We start from the raw sequence: 21422 nt of genomic DNA on the forward strand, positions 1-21422 counted from the left end.
TTTCCGCATAATGTCCCATTTGTTTTTCATTTGATTTATGTCCAAATCTTTACATGTTCGTTCCAAAAGCCTCTTACATATATTTCGGCACGCGGTCTTATTGAAATAAGTACCCTGTTTATTCTTATTTTTTTGGCTCGTTCATAAATTCCTCAAGAAAACACCTTGAATGTATGAGGATCCCAATTAAATCTATTTGTAACTTTCAATTTGGGTGTATCAATACCCACATCATGAACATTGGTAGTGTCCATTACCTATATTGAATCATGGTAATGAATGAAGAAAATTCTGAATATTCACCGTAATGTTGAATTAAAACACGCAGAGGAATTTGTAAATGCAAACAAGAATCACTAGCATCAATAGCAGCAAATAACAACAAGAATCAAGGATGAAGAAAAAAAAGAAGCATCATAGGTGTGAGTTTTTCTGCAGCAGCAAACCGGTAGAAGCAAAAGAAAAAAGAAACACGCAGAGGAATTTGTAAATGCAAACAAGAATCACTAGCATCAATAGCAGCAAATAACAACAAGAATCAAGGATGAAGAAAAAAAGAAGCATCACAGGGGCGAGAAGGGAAGCAGCAAACAGGTAGAACCAAAAGAAAAAAGAAAATCACAGGTGCGATTTATGCAAGACAAATTTTTTTTGATGAAAACACAAACCTGATTGTCAATGGCTTCCAGATCGTCGATGGCTTCCAGGGTCGATGGCAGTTCCTAGAAGAAGGGAATAACGAACAACAAAAGATTGTGAAGGATTTGATCGAGAAAGGGTTTATGGGTTTATGTATCGTTATTATAAAAGGGTAATTCGGTAAATTCTCAAATCACTAAAAATAAGCAATAAGCATCCCCTCCGCTTATTAAAATCAGCTTATTTAGCTTATTCCTACCACAATAAGCTGATTTTTAAGGATTCCTATCCAAACACTTAAACTTAGCTTATTGTGGTGGAAATAAGTAATAAGCAATAAGCACCCTCTTTTTTCCCTATCCAACTACCCTCTAAATTATGAGAATCGTCCCGAATCTCAAAACATATGTTTAGTCTCTATTTTTTAAAATGAACTCGGGCCGTCCCTCATTTGTTTTAAATTTACACACTTCATACCTCGTCAGTTTAAATTTGCATAATTTATCCTTTCGGCAACATAAAATGACTATATTACCCTTTATTTTTATTTTTTATTTAAGAAAAGAAAATAAATTTAAACCCATTATTTACACATATTAATAATTTTTAAACAATAAACCTATCCTCTTTATTCCCTACCAACCCTACCCCATTTCTCCCTTCAGACTCTCTATCTTCCTCCCTCGAAGTCATAAACTCACTCCCCTTAAAGAAAATTTTTGGCCACTGGACCACCACCTAACATTGCTACCAAATGAACATTTAACCACCACCACTACTAGAAAATGGATCTACCCCGCTATCAGATCTATACGATTTCAGAATCGAAACTAGAGTTGTAGGCGAAGAAGATGGTCAAAATCTGACGTCGATTTTGCTTCTTCTACGATCTGAATCTTCTTCTTCACCAGTAAATAGTAGACATTATTCTATAGGTTCGAGTTTCAGACGTTTTCCTGTCACACACCACCAAAAATTAACATTGAAATTCGAGAATTAAAAGAGAAGAGGGTGTGCTTTTGTACCAATTTTGAGAAGAGAGAAGAATGAGAGAAAGAAAGTGAAACCTGCAAATCAATAAAAGGAAAAGGGTTGGGTTGAACCTCATGTTCTTTTTGGTCCAATTGGAGGGAGAATGAGAGTGAGTTGGTGCAATTAGAATGAAGAAAAGGAGGGTCTTGACTGTTAACTAAAAACAGGAAGGAGACGCAAGAAAGGGAGGTGGAGCGGTTGTTAAGACCGATTATTGCACCTGATTCAAACTAATAAAATAATCACTGTTGGTTGTACTAAAAATATTGCACAGGGAAGCATAGTTGAATCCTCAGGGACACAGCCTAATGGTCAATGTTTTTTTTTTTTTTTTTTTTTTTTTTTTTTTGCATCAGGCACATTCTAGTCAAAACAGAAATATAAAAGGGGGTTTTGATTAAAACTAAAAGCTAAAAAATGCAGTGAAAATAAATTAAAAGAAAATCAATAATAAAAACGATTTCAGTTCTGCTGCAACTTTCCTAATCATGCAACTAGTTCATATTTGATTATACAGAATGCGTTCTATCTAAGTTGGTACTGAGAAAAACTAACAAGCTTTAGTATAATCTCTTTTACCTAAACTAGTTAATCAAAACAAGCTCTTTGAATTAAACCTAATTTTTTATTGTTCAATTAAACAAACTCTTAATTAAATCAGAAAATTTTCATTAAGTTCTGTGTAAAATTCCCAACAATACTCAATACTTCTCCCAAGCTCGGAAGCGTAAGAATATGATTTATTTCAGTTTATATCAGAGTTAAATCCCAAAACGGAACCAATCTGATACTTGTTACTTTTTACCGGTTGACAAGAACAGTTACATATTCTATTAATTGATTAACTGGAATGATAAAAACCCTAGCTAGGTGATCAGACTAACAAGAATTTAAAACCAAACATTCATTAAGCTCAAGACTGAAAAATCTAGATAGAAACACAGTGAAAATAAATTAAACGAAAATCAATAATAAAAATGATTTCAGTTCTACTACGACTTTCCTAATCATGCAACTCGTTCAGATCTGGTTATTCAGAATACGTTCTAAGTTGGTACTGAGAAAAACTAACAAGCTCTAGTATAATCTCTTTTACCTAAACTAGTTAATCGAAACAAGCTCTTTGAATTAACCCTAACTTTTTATTGTTCAATTAAACAAGCTCTTAATTAAATCAGAAAATTGCATTAAGTTCTGTGTAAAATTCCCAACAATACCCAATACTTCTCAAAAGCTCGGAAGCGTAAAGATATAAATTTTTCAGTTTGTATCAGAGTTAAATCTCAAAACAGTAACCAATTTGATACTTGTTACTTTTTACCGGTTGACAAGAACAATTACGGATTCTATTAACTGATTAACCAGAATGATAAAAACCCTAGCTAAGTGATATGACTAACAAAAATTTAAAACCAAACATTCATTAATCACAAAACTGAAAAATCCAGTTAGAAACACAAAACAAAATCAGATCTAATAACTCATCACATGAAAAGTACTAGTCTATGCAGAATTAAAAACTAAGCTTTAGCCAGACATGACTAAAAAGGAAACTAAAATAGATAAAAGAAACATTTATTGATAAACCTAGATAAACTAAATGTGTGAGATGATTCGCAGTCTTCAAATCTCCAAAAGTCGCTAAAAGAATTCAAAAATCACCTTTAGAAGTGGTTTTCGTCGTCTGGAATCGTATCTATCTCACATCTGATTATAAGGGTTGTATTTATACTCAAGGTGGAAGCTTCTGGAACAAGAATCTGGTAACATACGATCGCAAGTAGGCCCTATGCGATTGTAGGTTTTCTTAAAAACGTGCATCAGGCCGATTTAATGACGTACATTGTTGTTCTAGGCTTTTTTTGGACAACATGTGATCGCAGGTACATGCATATGCTATCGCAGGTTTGGAATTCTTACTTCAGATGATATCCAAACGACTTAATTTGACCCTAGGAAGCTTCTTGGGAAACATACGATTGCAAGACATACATGCGATCACACCTGTGGTTGCATTTTTGGGCCAAGTAATCGTAGATTTTGCCTTTTCACAAACATGAAAGTTGTCCCAAATTGTATCTAGTTTTCAGAACATTTTGAATATCATCAACCGAAGTTACAGTCATGAGATATGGTCAAAATACAGACATAGGGTCAAAGCTGCCAGCAACATTCTTTAGCTTCAGATTGTAGATTCTATCTTTGTGTGATCAATTCGATCGAATTTTTCTTGACCAAAACATATTCCAAGAATTCCTTAACATCCTCCTTTAGGTTAAACTCCATTTAGGCTCCAAATATTCATCCAGTTGCTCCCTCAAATGCATCCAAAGCTGCTCCCAAAGTACCGCTCCACTCCAATTATCTGAAAACAATATAAAACACGAGCAGTACAGAAATTCTAACAAAATATATGAGCTAAACATCATTTAAACAAATAACATGCAAATGTACAAATTATGATACTAAATGATAATAAAAACTACCCTAAAAGATGCATAAAATGGCATCTAACAAATGGAAAGATGTAGATGACCTAAAAATAATTTAGAATAAAATAAATGAAACTAAAAACTTAAACGAAATTACTTCACTCTTTTTTTTGTTCACATGATTAGATTTCACAACGGGGAAGCTCCAATGAAATCACCACCTAGACAACAATCTCAATAATTTATATTAACGATTCGGATTTCATATTTAATAAGTCAAACCAAGCTTGAGCAAATAATTTTTACGCCAAATTAAATTTGTGAAAACAGCGTATTTTTAAAGAAAATTTCATGAAAATTCGTTTATAAAAACTTAGCTTAACTAACCCCTCCTTTTTTTTCCGAACTCGTCCAGTAAACGCGGTAAGCTCAATTATGGACATAAAATCAAAGTTTACCCCTATAATTCCACTATGTAGGGATCAATCTCATTATATCACACATCTTCTTTGTCTTGATCAACTCTTCAGATTTAACTTACTTGCTTCTTGATTTTGACTTGAACTTGACTTGGATTTAACTTTGAAATGCAAATTTCTTCAAGTTGCTTGATGTACAATTTCTAACAAATATATTGACTGTGCGCGAACTTTACTTTGAGGTCTACCATATCTTCAATATTTCAAAAATGATAATAAATTGTGGGTATTACAAGAGTTCCCTCCCAACCTCAAAAGGCGTATAAACTATAGGGTTTAGTACTTCAAGGAAAGATAAGGGATATCTAATCTAGATTTTTTAAAGGCATCTATGGAAATTATTTTCAAAACATTGTTCATTTTTCCATCCCACACTTCCATTGTAAAAATTATCTGACTCTTATTTTGGTTCATATCGAAAACATTTAAGGCATTTGAAAAAGATAATTCTTAAAAATTAATTGTAGTGAGACTGTTATTTTCGGTTACTATCACACTTCATCTTAACAGAGCTATCAAATGTAAAAAGATATCATCATCTCATGTAAACTTTAAATTTTAATTTTTTCGTTTTTCTTTACAAATTTCGGAACTTTTTAATATGCAAAAAATAAAAAAAACTAAAATAACTAGAAATAAAATCTTTTGGGTTTTTTTTTTATTATGAATGCAGAAAAATAAAATAGAAAATAAAATATTTTTGGATTTTTCAGATTTTTATAGGCAAACGCAATGCAAAAAATAAAATTAAAAATTGAATTTTTTTTTGCCTAAAAAACTGAAAAGTTAATTTTTTTAATAAAAAATGTAACTTTTTACACTAACCCCCTCCCCAAGCTTAAAATGATGCATTGTCTTCGATGCTTAGAGATGAATGAACAACATAATAAAGCTTATAATAGGAAAAAAGGATGCAGGTAGGAAGAATGTATCTGATAAGTTTGCAAAAATCTGATTTTGACAAAGATATGGTGAAAATATGAATTTCAGCAACTCTGATTTCCCTAAGCTTTCTTGGAATTGCGACAATCTCTTTATTGAGCGTAAAAAAAAAACTAAAAAAAACTACTCCCTGGGTTGCCCCCCGGAAAGCTGTCCATTTTTAAAGTCGTTGGCTCGACTTTGCCCAACCAGATTTACTAACTGGTGTGGTTAAGACTTCTCTGAAGCTTAACTCTCTTTCTTGTCACTCCAGATCCATTCAGATATGGCAATATGGGTGGATCTGGAACTTGTTCAGCACACTAGAAAGACTCCAGATTGTCTTCAGATAAGTCTTTCAGATGATTTGATTTCTTTCGTTTTTTGATCTTCTGCTTTCTAAAATTCTTCTTCTTTTTTTTTTCAAACTTTCTTCTTTTCACATTCATATCAGAAATCACATTTCCCTCTTTTTCTTTCTCCGAAACCATTTTTCTTTTCAGATTTGTCTCTGATTTTCCTTTAGCAGATTTCAGCTCCTCCTCTTCCCCAAGCTTATTTCTGTTCAGCTTCTTATCAACAACTAACTTCTCATCTTTTTCCCCAAGCTTTTCCTTTTCCAGCTCTTCTGACGTGGCATATAAGTTTCTATGTATAAATATTTCTTACACAGAGACATTAGAAAACTCATAGCAGCCCTCAAATAATGGTCTGCTGGTACCCAGATAATTAACAGAAATATTATCACAAGTATCATAATCATTCATTTTAAAATTCACCACATCCTCATCAAATTCCATTGAAAGTGTACTAGCAAAAATATCAATTTTCGTTTTAGCAGTTTTTTTAGAAAATGTCTTCCCAAAATAATTAAGTATTTATCTGATATGTCTAAATCACAATGTCCAGAATATAAAAATCAACGGGAAAGATTAGATTATCCACTTGGACAAGAACATCATCCACTACACCTTCTGGGTGTACTGTCGAGTGGTCAGCCAACTGGATAATTGTCTCAGTTTTTTTTTGTAAAGTTCCAATTTTTAATTTTTCAAAAACAGAAAAGAGGACATTGACTGATGCACCAAGGTCAAGCATGGGGCATTTAAAAAATTAAGTTTCTCCAATTTATAAGGAATTGAGAAATTTCTCGGATCGTTGCACTTTGGAGGCAAACATTTTTGTAAAATAGAGGAGATATTTTCGCCAACTTTGAAAGGTTCATTAAATTTCATCTTTTTCTTATAAATACATAAATCTTTAAGAAACTTAGCATATCAAGGAATGTGTTTTATAACATCTAAACTTGGAATATTTACCTCAAACTTACGAAAAATTTCCATGATGTCTTCATCCTCTCTTTCGCACTTCGTGTTCCTCAGTCTTGATGGGAATAAAGGTAAGTGCTTATATTCTTTCAGATTCGGCTGGACTAGTGTTGGAGTTTCTTTCTCTTCCAGCTTTTCAGATTCTTCTTCAACCAACACCTCTTCATACCCTTCCTCTTTTTTTTTTTTGTCTCTTTTACATCTTCTGCTTCAACCAGAACTTCTTCAAACTCTTCCTCAGCTTCTTTTTCTGGTTTAGATGTGCTTGGGTCTCCATAAATTCCCACTTTTCAAGGAAATAACACTCACATTGTTCTTTGGATTATTTTTTGTGTGTCCCGGTAACTTTCCTTGAGATTCCACACGACCCACAAAAGTGGCAAGTTGAGACACTTGATGTTTCAGATTCTTGATACTAGCTCTGGTTTCGGTTTGGAATGCTTAGGTGCTCGTGGCAAGACTCTTCACTATATCTTCTAAGGCCATGTTGGAACTGCCGGGTTGCTGATAATTTTGTTGTTGAAAGTTTTGTTGAAAACCCGATTGCTGATAATTTCGCAGCTGATGGAATCCGGGTGGCATCTGATATTGTTGTTTCTATTGAAAATTATTCTGATAATTGTTCTGATAGCCTCCAACAGGTTTGACTGGAGCAACATCGTTTTGCAATATTGGACACATATTTGCTGGATGTCCAGTCTTCAGGCAGATACCACATGGTTTCTTTACTACAATTTTCTCTTTTGTCAGGAGTAGAGCAACTTTTGTCAACTCAGATATTTGGGACTCCAAATGAGCATTTATGACTTCCTTGACTCCCCTTGGTTGATATGGATTCCACCCGTCTTCATTTACAGAATTTTTTGACACTATCACCAGCTTTTCGATCACCTCCTTGATTTCCGTTGGTGTCATATCTCCTAAGTGTTGGATTAGTGTCTAAGTCCATAACTATTTTGGTATGTACTTGACCCGATGGTGCATGGTCCTTTTGGGTTGCCTTCACCAAAGCAACTTGATAGGATGAATTATGGAGAGAAAGGATTAAATATGATTTATTAATATATTATGAGAATAATATATTAAAGGAGAAATCATATTGTTTAATTAATATTAGTCAATAATTAATTGGTAATTAGTTTTGTGACTAAAAGAGATTAATTAAACTTAAGGGACTGGAATTGTAATTATAAGATAATTGTAATTTGGGCCATGGATTGCCTTATATTAAGGAGTGGACGAATTCTATGGGGAAGCCCATAAGGAAATCAACCAAAGCCCTTAAGGAAAGGAATCCATGGGTTGCTTAGGGCTTAAGCATCCAAATTAGGGTTTCCTTGTTAGATAACCCTAATAGCCTCCTATATATATATATATATATATATATATATATATATATATATATATATATATATATATATATATATATATATATATGACCCTTATGACCCAAAAATGTGGCTAAGAATTATTCTAGGGTTTCACACGTTTTTTTGGGCAGCCTCCATCCTCTCTCCTCTTCATCCTCTTGCTTATGGTGTTTGTGAACCATCAGAGGAGTGACATTTGTGACTCTAAGCTTTCTAAAGTCAATACAAGGAGGAATTGGAGTGTTATTGCTACATAGCAATCAAGGTAATATCTTAAACCTATTCTCATGTTAATATGATTACTTGATTGCTAGAATTAGGGTTTATAGTATTGGATAACTTGCATGTACAACAGAGAAACCTAGATCCAAGCATTAGGGTTTGTATGAGCACATATGATGTTCTTAGGACCAAAAGCCATCAGTGGTATCAGAGCCTAGACTGGTTTCTATTGTATTGATGCATTGTATGATTGAAAATTTTGATTTTTGTGTTTCTGGAGGCTGGACTCGCTGAGTCCATAGATGAACTCGTCGAGTCCATGCTGACTCGACGAGTCCATGCCTGACTCGGCGAGTCGGCTCGTCAGATGGAGGGAAAACCGGGATTTCTTGTTGTTTTTGCTTAAGGATAGTTGCCTTATCATATTAGATCAATATAAATCCGATTTTATGATATATTTGACTATATTCTTGATCAAATTGAAGATATTTATCAATTAATAAAATATTTGTTTCCTTATGTGATAATTGATTAATTATTTTGATTAAATTGGTAAATTGTTTTGCAAGAAATCATTAAATAAATCAAATATGGATAATTATGTGATTAAATGTTAATTTAGATTATTTGTTATTTGATCATTGTGCTTTGAAAAGTTTCATATTTTCCCCTTTAGGTTTTATAGTTTAAATTTGAACCCAAAAAGTTTTGTTGTTTTGAAATTTAAATAGTTGAAACCCTAATGTTTTGAAAAAGGTTTCAAAACTTGCCCTCAAGTTTTGGAATTTAAAATTTTGGATTAATAGTTTAATTTGATGTATATTTAAATTCTAAACCCTAATGTTTTGAAATGTTTCAAAACTTGCCCTCAAGTTTTGGAATTTAAAAGTTGATTAAAAGTTTAATTAGGAATGTTAAATTCTAAAACGCTAGTATTGTTTTGAAAAGTTCAAATCACACCCTTATGGTTTTATTAATTAATTAAGGTATATAATTAAAAGAGGTTTAATAAATCCATAAAGTTTTTGGTTTAAAATTTAACTGAATTAATAGTATAATTGTTAAATTTGACCACCTAATATTTTAAAAGTGTAAAATACACCCTATACTATATATATAACATTAAAAGTCTAACATTATATATGTATGAGTAAAAGTCAGTCTTACCGTTAGTAGGCCTCATTCACGAAGCTGGTCTATAAGGGGTGTTTAAGGAAATTGCCTATAAAATGGCGATTGAATGGGTATCCACTCTTATCCACCGCACTCTTGACTAGTGGAGGGTCGTTAGCCGAACGGGTAGGATAGGACGAAAACCTTCCATTATAAGTATAATGATATACAAAAGTAACTAAATGTTTTACAAATTCCCAATCTTAGTTACTTAGGCAAAAGTGAATTGATGCGATTCCATGAAATTACACTTTGTGCCCTTGCGAAGACGTTAGTGGAGCGTGTGTGGTTTACCGGCACACTAAATGGTTCTAAGAAAAGGTAGCAAAGGGTGAATCAATGTTTGTCATAGTTTGGTGGAGCATGTGTGGTTTACTGGCACATCGAATAGGTGACTGTAACATGTGGGGGCACCATGTAGTTTGCATGGTTATTCACACCCGCTTTGTGATCCTCGGCATCCCAGTCACAAACAAGAGGGGCATATCGAGATTTAAACATGCCATTGAAATGTTCAATGAATCTCATAGGATCTAGGAGTTTTCATAGATTTAAAACTTAAATTTCTTTCTCGTTTTTCATGGTGGAAATTAGTGAATCGTCATTCACTTACCTTCAAATGTTCTGCAATTTGGGTTACGGCATCCCTCTCCCGAGTTGTAGAATATTGTGTTGGGTCCTAGCCTTAGTATCTCATTTGGGTGATTTACTAAGGACTCAATCAATCAACTAACTTGAATTTGTTTTCTCCCGTTTTGTAGATGTCAAAGTTCGACAACTATGGTCTTCCCAAATCCCGTGGAACAAGCATTCCACATGAAGATGGTATTCCACGATTTGACCGAGGAACAAGAAATCATGCTTCACTTCCTCCACCTCCTCCGATTATTCTCCCTAACCCACAAGTTCAAAGGCTTGAAAAGTTCAAAATCACTCAAGCCCTTTTGGCAAGTAAACATAAAGAAGGAAAGTCGGTGTGTGCACACGTCCTAGGGATGAAGTCACACATTGATATGTTAAGAATGTTGGGATCCATTGTCTGTGAGGAAATGGCTATTGATTGGGTTCTTCAATCACTTCCTAACTCATATAGTGAGTTCGTAAGAGAGTACTATATGATCAACCGCGACGTGACCCTTATAGATCTCACCTATATGCTTATTGCTGCTGAATCAACAATGGTTTGGCGCAATAGAAAAGCAAAGTTGATTGGTGAATCTGCCTTCAAGACCTCTATGGATATAGACAATGGCAACGAAAGACATGCTATGATCGAAAAGTTTGATCATAAGAGAAAGGCAATATCTGAAGTAGTTCCATGTGTTGTTCCAAAAGAGTCGATTTGCTTTTATTGCCAAGAGAAGGGGAATTGGAGACGAAGCTGCCCTATTTACCTAAGAGATCTAAGAGATAGGAGAGTCGAAACGTATGGCTATGCTTTAGGTAAAATCCATTGACTAACTCTTTTAGGCTTCTATTCTAGATTCTTAATACATAATGTGATAAGATTACAATTGATGTTTTGTAGGATCGAAGAAAAGAAAGGAAGCTTAAGGGAAGAAGTGAGCAGAATTTAACCGTGAAGGAATGGATTTCGATCGCATTTCTCGAAGATTAGATTCTTGAGCTACTACTTAGAGTTAGAATTAGATTGCTAAGAAAGATGTATTAGCATAGTTTTTCAATGAATTGCATTGTAAGGACAATTTTTTTTTACGCAATAAAATAAATTTTGATTATTTATTTATCCTTACAATGGCGTATATGAAAAATTGATGTTTGAATGTTTCTAATATTAGCAATAATGGATTTGATTCTTAATTATGTTGTTTGTGGAAATGTCAAGAATTTACCAAATAGGGAGAGTTTCTCATTGCTCAAGTTTCAATTGGACAGAAACTTGGAATCATGCAACTTGGTTGCACGATGAATGAGAAATTTCATATTTGGAAATTTGACTAATTCATTGACAAAGTGTCAAGTGAAGGACTAGGAGATCGAGCACACAAAGTTGCGTGTTGATTAAGTCCACCACAAGAGTAACAAAGATATTCGTCATAATTTACTAAAGGTTTAGTAAATATGATTATACTTATAAGATTAAGTGTATTTCTGAATTGATTGCAAAAGTTTAAATCAATAGCAGAACGAATAAGAAGAATCAAGTAGGCAGAAAGATAAAAATTTCTCCATTCTAAGAAGAAGGGAGGGTACCTTTTATGCTTTATAATATGTCTTAATGATTAAGAACCATATCTCAATTGATCCTCTAAGAGAGTCTTAGTATAATTGCATGTCTGAGAAGAGGATTCAAGAATTGAAGAAATGGTTAAATCAAGAAGTCAATCATACTTCGTTCCAAAACAAGTCTTAGAGTTGTGACATTGAGTGATAAGTATTAAGAAGGTTTATAACATTCATCAAATGTGGAAAGTTGTGATGTCTTGGATAAGACAAATACCAACTAGGATCAATTTATGAAGTATTTTGATAAAAGCTGCACTAACTCTTGAATATTTGTTTGTTAAGAAATGGTTATTGACAAGAGAATCTTATATGTCAAGGAGTCAGTGGGAGCCTTAATGGTCTGGAAAGGTTTCAAGAACAAATCAAATAAACCTTATCGATAATCACTAGCACACGAGTTGAGGTTTACAATCTATCGTGTTGACATTATTTTGTTTCTGTGCTGTTCCAGTTGAGTTAATTATGTATGTGAGTTCTATGAGTTCTCATTTTGAACGCATAAAAGGCAAGGCACCTTGATCAATGGAAAGTACATTGATAAGAAAAGGTGAGCTGCTTAACTACTTGGAAGACATGGTGGGCAGCTGTGCTACCATAAGGCAAGAAATCGAGATTAAGAAAGTTCGATCCATATGAGTTTGAATTTGTCGTAAACTTTGGTTTTAACAAATTCACATGGATAAGAACACATACACCATTTAAATCTAAGTGTCATAAGATTTCCTCCTTCATGAAAATGATTGTGAGGAAATGCTTTCACTATGAAAGATTTTAAGAAGATAGTGATTGTAAAATTGCATTCTCGAATTCGATTATGGTTATGGTATCCCTTTCCATGATTTGAATTGTGAGGTTTGGCAATTAGTCTTAATTGTTTAGACATACATATAAACTATCTAAGACAAAGGTGTATAAGTTCAAAAAGCCTTGATAAAAGGTTATCAAAACATTAAGTATTAGAAACATGGACTTAAGAAATTCAATAAGTATTGTTTTTCTGAAAGTTAAGATGTCTATGAATACATGTCAAAGCTAGTGGGAGCATAAGTGTTATGTTTATAATAATCATCATGATAGTGGGAGCATAAAAGTTATGATTGTATGATTATTATGGAAAGTATTGCAAGTTGGCAATATTAATTATAGAAAACAAGAGTCATTCTTTGCAAAGTCGTAAGGATGGAATAGTTGTTTTGCTATAATTAAGGGAGAGAATATTATGCTTCATTTCAAATCTAAAGGCTTAGGTTGAGAAATGTTAATAAATTTAGTCAAAGGTACATAGTGTGTTCTTAAAATTTCGATTATGATTACGACATTCCTCTTCACAATTCGAATTTTAAGGACATAGCAAATAAAACATTATGGCAGAAGATTGATGAAGTATCAAATCTTTATGTAAGACATTTTGCATCGTGTCCCATACGCTTCGGGTATTGGATCGATTGCAAATGCTATAATATTTGACCATTCTAAAATTTTCCAAATGTCTAGCGCATTTAGAGGGAAAAAGGACAAGAATTGGTTTTGACTAAAATAATTAAACAACTATCAAAGGTCAATCCAAAGTTCGTCGATGATTGGTCGCTTGTGAGTAGTTGGAAGTATAGTATTGAAAGATATGGAAATGTTTCCATATTGGATGGACCATATCGATATTATTATTGTGAATAGACAAGATTCTATTAAGAATGAGTTGTCATATGGAAATTATGGAAGCATGTCCATATTGGGAATTGAATATTGAATATCTATGTCTAGATTAGAAACTTTTATGCAAAAGGATGTTCAAAGGAATGTACTTTGAATGAGAGACATCATATCTAAGGAATTGTCTTGTAACAATCTCCGATAGAGAACTTTGTAATATCATTGGCAATAGTCTTTGTGACTTTGGTGCAGTGATATTACGAAAGGATCATTGCATAAAATGTTAGAATCTAGCATATTCTATAAGTGGCAAGAATTTGATATTCTTTCACTTATGGAAAAGGATTTGGAGTTGTGAAATGAGTATGATTGGAAATGTGTTCAATGTGATCTATTTCACAAAGTAAGAACCATAGGTAAACATTGTGTGCATGCTAGGAGCATGGGACAAGTGTTGTAATTCAAGTAAGAAGTTGATTACCCGAAACAACAAATAATGAGTAATCGATATGGTGATAAATAAAAGGTGTTTTATTTATGCTGAAAGGTTTGAGGCCATATGGGATTAGTATTATTCTTGTGTTTCACTTTGCATGTTTTTGACTTTCTGAATAATTTAATTGGTTAAGAACAGTCAAATTATTCGAACGGGCCACAGTCGTTCATATGTTGGAAGTAGGTATGAATGAAGACTGTCGTGAATTGGTGTGTGGATTGTCTAAAAGAGTATTAGACATAAGCAAATGTTTGCTGCAACGTTCATGAGTGCTTATGAATATGATTTGAGCATTGGATTAAACCCACGCTCACTTGGAACACTCCATGAATTGCATCACGAGTGATTGGTGAGACGATAACATCTTATATTCTTGAAACCGAGATGTGCGAGTTGTATCTTGCGAATCGGTTGCACATTGATAATATGTAAACGCACTAGTAACTTGGTGTTATAAAACATATTGTTGTGTGTGATTCGGTGAGTGAGTGCAAGCAAGCATTGTATCAAAGTTTATCCGTTCCTTTTATCCAAAGTAGGATAAAAGCGATATCTTTGGGCCCCTCGATGATTTAGTGATGACAAACGTAAATGCTCGACCGGGCTAGGGCTAATTTGATTTGTTCAATTAGTCAGTCGTCATAAATTGGGTTGCCTTCACCAAAGCAACTTGATAGGATGAATTATGGAGAGAAAGGATTAAATATGATTTATTAATATATTATGAGAATAATATATTAAAGGAGAAATCATATTGTTTAATTAATATTAGTCAATAATTAATTGGTAATTAGTTGTGTGACTAAAAGAGATTAATTAAACTTAAGGGACTGGAATTGTAATTATAAGATAATTGTAATTTGGGCCATGGATTGCCTTATATTAAGGAGTGGACGAATTCTATGGGGAAGCCCATAAGGAAATCGTCCAGAGCCCTTAAGGAAAGGAATCCATGGGTTGCTTAGGGCTTAAGCATCCAAATTAGGGTTTCCTTGGTAGATAACCCTAATAGCCTCCTATATATGACCCTTATGACCCAAAAACGTGGTTAAGACTTGTTCTAGGGTTTCACACATTTTTTGGGCAGCCTCCATCCTCTCTCCTCTTCATCCTCTTGCTTATGGTGTTTGTGAACCATCAGAGGAGTGACATTTGTGACTCTAAGCTTTCTAAAGTCAATACAAGGAGGAATTGGATTGTTATTGCTACATAACAATCAAGGTAATATCTTAAACCTATTCTCATGTTAATATGATTACTTGATTGCTAGAATTAGGGTTTATAGTATTGGATAACTTGCATGTACAATAGAGAAACCTAGATCCAAGCATTAGGGTTTGTATGAGCACATAGGATGTTCTTAGGACCAAAACCCATCACTAAGGAACCGCCACCGGAAGAATTTATCAGGTGCCTCTCAATGGGTGTCAGACCTTCACAGAAGCAGTTGTAGAGCTTATAATCTTTGATCCCATTTTATGGACATTAAAACATAAGCTTCTTGAACCTTTCCCACTAAGTGTGTAAAGCTTCTCTTTTTCCTAATTTGATCCCAAGGATTTCTCTTCGGAGACTGGAAATTTGCGTTTCCAAAAACTACTTCTCTAAGAACAGCTTCGTGAGTTCTGTCCAAGTGGTGATGGAACCATATGGTAGTTAATATAGCCATTCTCTTGCTAAATCTTGAAGTGAAAATGCGAATGCCCTTAGCTTTATCTTATCTTCTATAACAGAATGCGACTTCATTCCTGAACAAACCACATGAAATTTCTTGAGGAATTTATGTAGGTCTTTGTTTTCCAATCCTTTGAAAGTAGGAAGAAGATGAAGCAACCAAGATTTGAGTTCGAAGTTCTGGGCTTCTGGAAAAATGATGCAGAGGGGCTGCTAATTGACTTCTTGAATGGCCCACTCTCTGAGAGTCTTTTCTGTTTCGTCTCCACTCATGTCTGATTCTTCAGATTCGGATTCTAAAGAATCTATGGTTTCAAATTTGACTGAGGGTGGTGGAGAGTATGTTTTATAGGTACTATCCAAAGGTGAAGATGGGGGTACTTTCGAAAAAAATGGATCTGATTCTTTTAATAAGGGAGTGTCTTGCAGTGTAATGATTTTCAGAGGTACTAAAGATGATGATGAACCAACTGATTGTTTTCTCTTTGCTACTTCTTTCTTTATTTTCTTTGTAGTTCGCTTGATTTTTGGATCAAAAACTAAAGGTGTACCTGAACAAAAAACTTTGGGCATAAAACTATTATAAAGCATCATGTCCCCGATAATGGCGTCGATTTGTTAGGATCGATTGTTGCACCAGATTTAAACAAATAAAATAATTACTTTTGGTTGCCCTAAAAATATAGCACAGGGAAGCAGGGTTGAATCCTTAGGGACACAACCTAATGGTCAATGATTTTTTGCATCAGGCACATTCTAGCCAAAAGTGAAATATAAAAGGGGGTGTTGATTAAAATTAAAAACTAAAAAACCCATTGAAAATAAATTAAACGAAAATCAATAATAAAAATGATTTCAGTTCTACTGCGACTTTCCTACTCATGCAACTAGTTCAGATCTGGTTATTCGGAATACGTTCTATTAGTTAATCAAAACAAGCACTTTGAATTGACCCTAACTTTTTATTGTTCAATTAAACAAGCTCTTAATTAAATCATAAAAATTGCATTAAGTTCTGTGTAAAATTCCCAACAATACCCAATACTTCTCACAAGCTCGGAAGTGTAAAGATATGAATTTTTCAGTTTATACCAGAGTTAAATCTCAAAACGGAACCAATTTGACACTTGTTACTTTTTATTGGTTGCCAAGAACAATTACGGATTCTATTAACTGATTAACTAGAATGATAAAAACCCTAGCTACGTGATATGACTAACAAAAATTTAAAACCAAACATTCATGAAGCTCAAAACTGAAAAATCTAGATAGAAACACCAAACGAAAATCAGATCTGATACACATGAAAAGTACTAGTCTATGCAGAATTAAAAACTAAGCTTTCGTCAGAAATGACTAAAAAGGAAAATAAAATAGATAAAAGAAACATTTACTGATAAATATAGATAAACTAAATGTGTGAGATGATTCACAGTCTTCAGATCTCCAAAAGTCGTTGAAAGAATTCAAAAATCGCCTTCAGAAGTGGTTTTCTTCATCTGGAATCGTCTCACTCTCACATTTGATTATGAGGGTTGTATTTATACTCAAGGTGGAAGCTTCCGGAATAAGAATCTGGTAACATGCGATCGCAGGTTTTCTTAAAAACGCGTATCCGGACGATTTATTAACATACATTGTTGTTCTGGGCTTTCTTGGACAACATACAATCGCAGGTACATGCATATGCGATCGCATGTTTGGACTTTTTACTTCAGATGACTTCCAGATGACTTAGTTTGACCCTAGGAAGCTTTGTGGCAAACATGCGATCGCAGGACAGATATATAATCACACCTGTGATCGCATTTTTAGGCCATGTAATCGCATATTTTGCCTTTCTCACAAACATGAACGTTGTCCGAAATTGTGTCTAGTTTTTATAACATTTTGAATCTTATCAATCGGAGTTACAGTTTGTAGGATATGATCAAAATACTGACAATGTGTCAAAGCTACTAGCAAGATTGGTTCCCCCGAGACAGAGAGATTGAGACCTATTGCCATCGGTATGGAACACTTGAGGGCGGACAGGTGATCCGAGTGGATGGATTGAGAAGAACAGATCTGATCAAAGTGTTGTTCTTTAAGGACAAACATTGAACGGGCTTGACAAAAACATGGGAGACACTCATGATAGCGGATAAGAGTAGCAATATTATCAAACTTGGGTTCCAAGCCATTAAGATGGTAAGTAACCAATGTTTTCTCGAGAACGGGGGAGCCAATATTGGCTAATAAATCTACCATCGCATTGATCTTTTGACAATACTACATAACAGACAAATCACCAATAACCATGGAGCGAAGTTCATTCTCTAGTTTAATGGCCCTTGCATCTTTGTTGTCACAGAATAAGTCTTCAAGAGCCTTCCAAATATCTCGATCCTTGTAACCATTCTTAAGCACCATAATGAGAAGGCGATGAGTAAGGGAACCATAGATCCACATGGCAACAAGAGACTCGATGTTTCCCCATTCCGCGTCAATAGCCTCCTTCAGATTTGATGTATCATCAAGGTGATTGAAGACTCCGTAGGCTTTGAAGTGGGTCTCGAAAAGGACTCTACAAGCATTATAGTCTAGTTGATTCAAATCAAGAATCAAAGGAACAAAGGATCATGATGTTAGTGATGCTATGAGGTTTAAGGTTTTGGTTGGTAGGGTTAGAGCTTTCACCTCCTTTCATTGGAACGAAACAAATGAGCGATCACAAAAGATGGATCGTGAAAAAGAATAGAAAATCAACATGAGGAGGGGAAGATAGAGTTATAGTGATCTCGACTCTGATACCATTTTAGGGTGTGAAATATTCTCTTTTGCCTTTCATTAAAACGTATACACAAATATATACAAGAGATGACACATATGCGCCTACATACAACAATAACGGGTGAATACTAATGGGCTACAATACATTAATCTATTATAAGAAATGAAAATCATTTTGACACATGTCACTTTCTCAAGACTTTTAGTGTAGATTGAACTATTTACAAGTATTATTCATTTTGTTTGTATTTATTTCAAAATTTTACTTTAAAAAATAATTAATTTTTGCATTTTATATTTAACTTTTTTTAATCAACCGTATAAAAATATAAGTTTCATACCTACTAACTAATATACACTAATAAAGAGTGGCCCTCAATAAGCTTCGGACCAAAGCTAATTTTCTCTAACATGGAGAGGACCTGGATAGCTCCTTTGTGCCACTTCTTTAGAGTCTTGAGGAGTCCTTGGACCACATTATTTTCCAGAGCCATATTTCTAAATCTACTTAACGGAAAACTGGTAATTGGTGGGAGGTGGATCTGGTTAATTAGATGTCTAAACCTTCCCTTTATTTTATTGGATAAACACCAACAAAAGCCAAACATTCGTTCCCTTAAGTAAAATTAATGCGAATCACAAACTTAATAATATGAGCAACACCACCTTACACATATAGTTCGATCATAAAATAATACAAATAACAATTAACAAATTAAGGAAGGGGAAATAATTGGCATGCAGCAGGGATGGTTAATACGTACAAACACACTCCTCGATGTAGAAAAACTGCATCTAGACAAATAAAACACAAGTTAGCCCACAACCTTTTTGGCAAAAAGGATTAATTAGAAGCTAAAAGTGTAAGATAAAGTGCCTAAACCAATCAATCCAGCTACAGTGACACTTTGATCTGTATATATCATTTGATGTGGATAGGATATGAGGCATGCGACACAATTTGGCGCATTCTAATTGGATTCCTATTGTAGAAATGGCCATCAAAATACGTACATCAAGTCTAGACCTTTGAGGATTACCATAATTTCGAAGACTGGGATGGATTCATCAAGTAGCATGCACATGTATATCCTGATAGAGAATCCCTTCAGTCTCCTTCTTTTGACTCGCGATATCCGGGTAGATCTTCTTCTTCAACATCTTTCTCATCAGCTTTTACATAAAACGTTTAAATGGCAGCAATCCACATTAGAAGTTTCAATAAATAGTAACAAAAGATAAAAATTAAAGATCCATAACTCGAATGTATGTACATGAGAGAGAGAGAGAGAGAGAGAGAGAGAGAGAGAGAGAGAGAGAGAGAGAGAGAGGCTCACTCGTTTTGTTTTCTTGATCGGGTGAGTGGAATCATCTTTCTCGATCTTCTTCTTTTTTGAGATCAGGGTACTCTTGATGGATTCGGTACATGTGCTAACATGGTAGGGGACATTGAAAGGATCACACAACTTCTCCTTCAACAAGTTCTTCTCCGAATCACCCCAAAGCAAATCCGCAAGAGTTGTTCGCTCTCCACTATTCATAATCTTCTTCTCTGTGCATTCAGTGTTCAAATTTGTAGGATCTTTAGCATCAACTTCTTCTTTACCATTATTAGGTTTAGCAACCTTATCACATGGTGACGGATCTTGTTTCTGAACATGATGAAACCCATGTTTACAAGCTTTTAGCACCAATGGCCATTCCATTTCTCCTTCCTGGCCCTCCTCATCGTCATCATGGCCAAACAACAACAACTGATTGTCGGTGTACGCAACATCTTTCACCTGGAAAGTTTTGGAAAGATCAATCCCCAACGTACCAATGGCGAGTATACCTTCTTTCCAGCCATCACAAACCCCTGCTAACGCTTCATTCTCAAGCAATGATACCTTGTCATTTTCAACCTTCTTGGCATCTTCATCTGCCACACTTTTTTTATGAAACCGACGATGAACCCAACTGAAGATCTGTGGATTAATGAAAACTAGTTATATGATCTATAATCAAACTAATGTTACCCGCGAGAATAATTAATATTAACCATTGAATACCTTCATTTTCTTCTTTCTTGGTTGCAGCTCAATTTAGTTAAGAAAGACTAAAATAAACATGGAAAGCGTTTTATGTGTGGATGTTGGCCACAAACGAATGAATTATAGGGTTTAGGTAAAAAAGAGGAAAACAAGGACCACAGGGGGACCAAAGTGGAAGGGGCTAACATGGTAGAGTATTTCAACAGTGAACAAGCTTCAAATAACCTTATCGCCGTGCAATGTTAAGCCTTAAGTTTTTATGACTAGTGACGAGCAATGTCGAATACATCAATTTTGTATATAATTAATAATTCAATATACATTTTCTACTATTATTCATTTTTATATAGATATATGACTTTGGTACAAAACTATATGTCGTCCGTTTTTGAAAATTGTGTGTATGGTGTCAATTTTCATTTTTTTCATCACTAAAGGTCATAAACTAATTCACATGATTGTTTCCATGAATGTTAAGTTAAAAGAGTCATCATTGCAAATCAGACTTCACACATTAACGTCCATTGTATATAAATTGGTTAAAAGTAGTGCGACGGTTGAATATGATGGTCACATATCTTCTTTAATAACATGTTTGTTATTTTATATGTATATTTACCTTGTGTCGGTTATTAAATAAGACATAAGGTGTTGAAATTTCATTTTAAATTATTAAATCTCAAATTGAAATTTCTAACATAAAAAAAATGTGACAAGATGTGCAATGGTCGAAAACGTTTGCCAAATGTTATCTTTTGTAACAAGTTTTTTATGTAATAGGTACATTTACATTGACTCGGGTATTAAGTGAGACGTAAAGACATAAAGTGACAAAGTATAAATTTAAAAGATTAAATTAAACATTATATTGAAATTTGTTACATGAAAAAATTCGTGACAAATAGTGTGAGAGTCGAAAGTGGTGGTCAAATGTCATCTTTTATAACGAGTTTT

The 21422-nt window shown here is 34.1% G+C and overlaps 1 protein-coding gene across 1 annotated transcript; it reads right to left on the reverse strand.

The window, feature by feature from the left end:
* Positions 1-19033: 19033 nt before the first annotated feature.
* Positions 19034-20639, reverse strand: LOC111902202 (protein TILLER ANGLE CONTROL 1). Its single transcript, XM_023898087.2, has 4 exons — positions 20487-20639; positions 19773-20402; positions 19476-19608; positions 19034-19230 (listed from the first exon to the last, which is right to left on the reverse strand). Exons 1-3 carry the CDS (start codon positions 20490-20492, stop codon positions 19504-19506), a joined length of 741 nt encoding a protein of 246 aa, XP_023753855.1. The 5' UTR covers positions 20493-20639; the 3' UTR covers positions 19034-19230; positions 19476-19503.
* Positions 20640-21422: the final 783 nt, after the last annotated feature.

Source organism: Lactuca sativa, chromosome 4, assembly GCF_002870075.4.
Source record: "Lactuca sativa cultivar Salinas chromosome 4, Lsat_Salinas_v11, whole genome shotgun sequence".
Lineage (NCBI taxonomy): Eukaryota > Viridiplantae > Streptophyta > Magnoliopsida > Asterales > Asteraceae > Lactuca > Lactuca sativa.

Bases quoted from the DNA above. Each gene is read 5' to 3' on its own strand.
- LOC111902202 (XM_023898087.2), bottom strand. The intron at 19,609-19,772 runs GTGAGCCTCTCT...TTTATGTAAAAG, and splicing joins CGATCAAGAAAACAAAACGA to CTGATGAGAAAGATGTTGAA.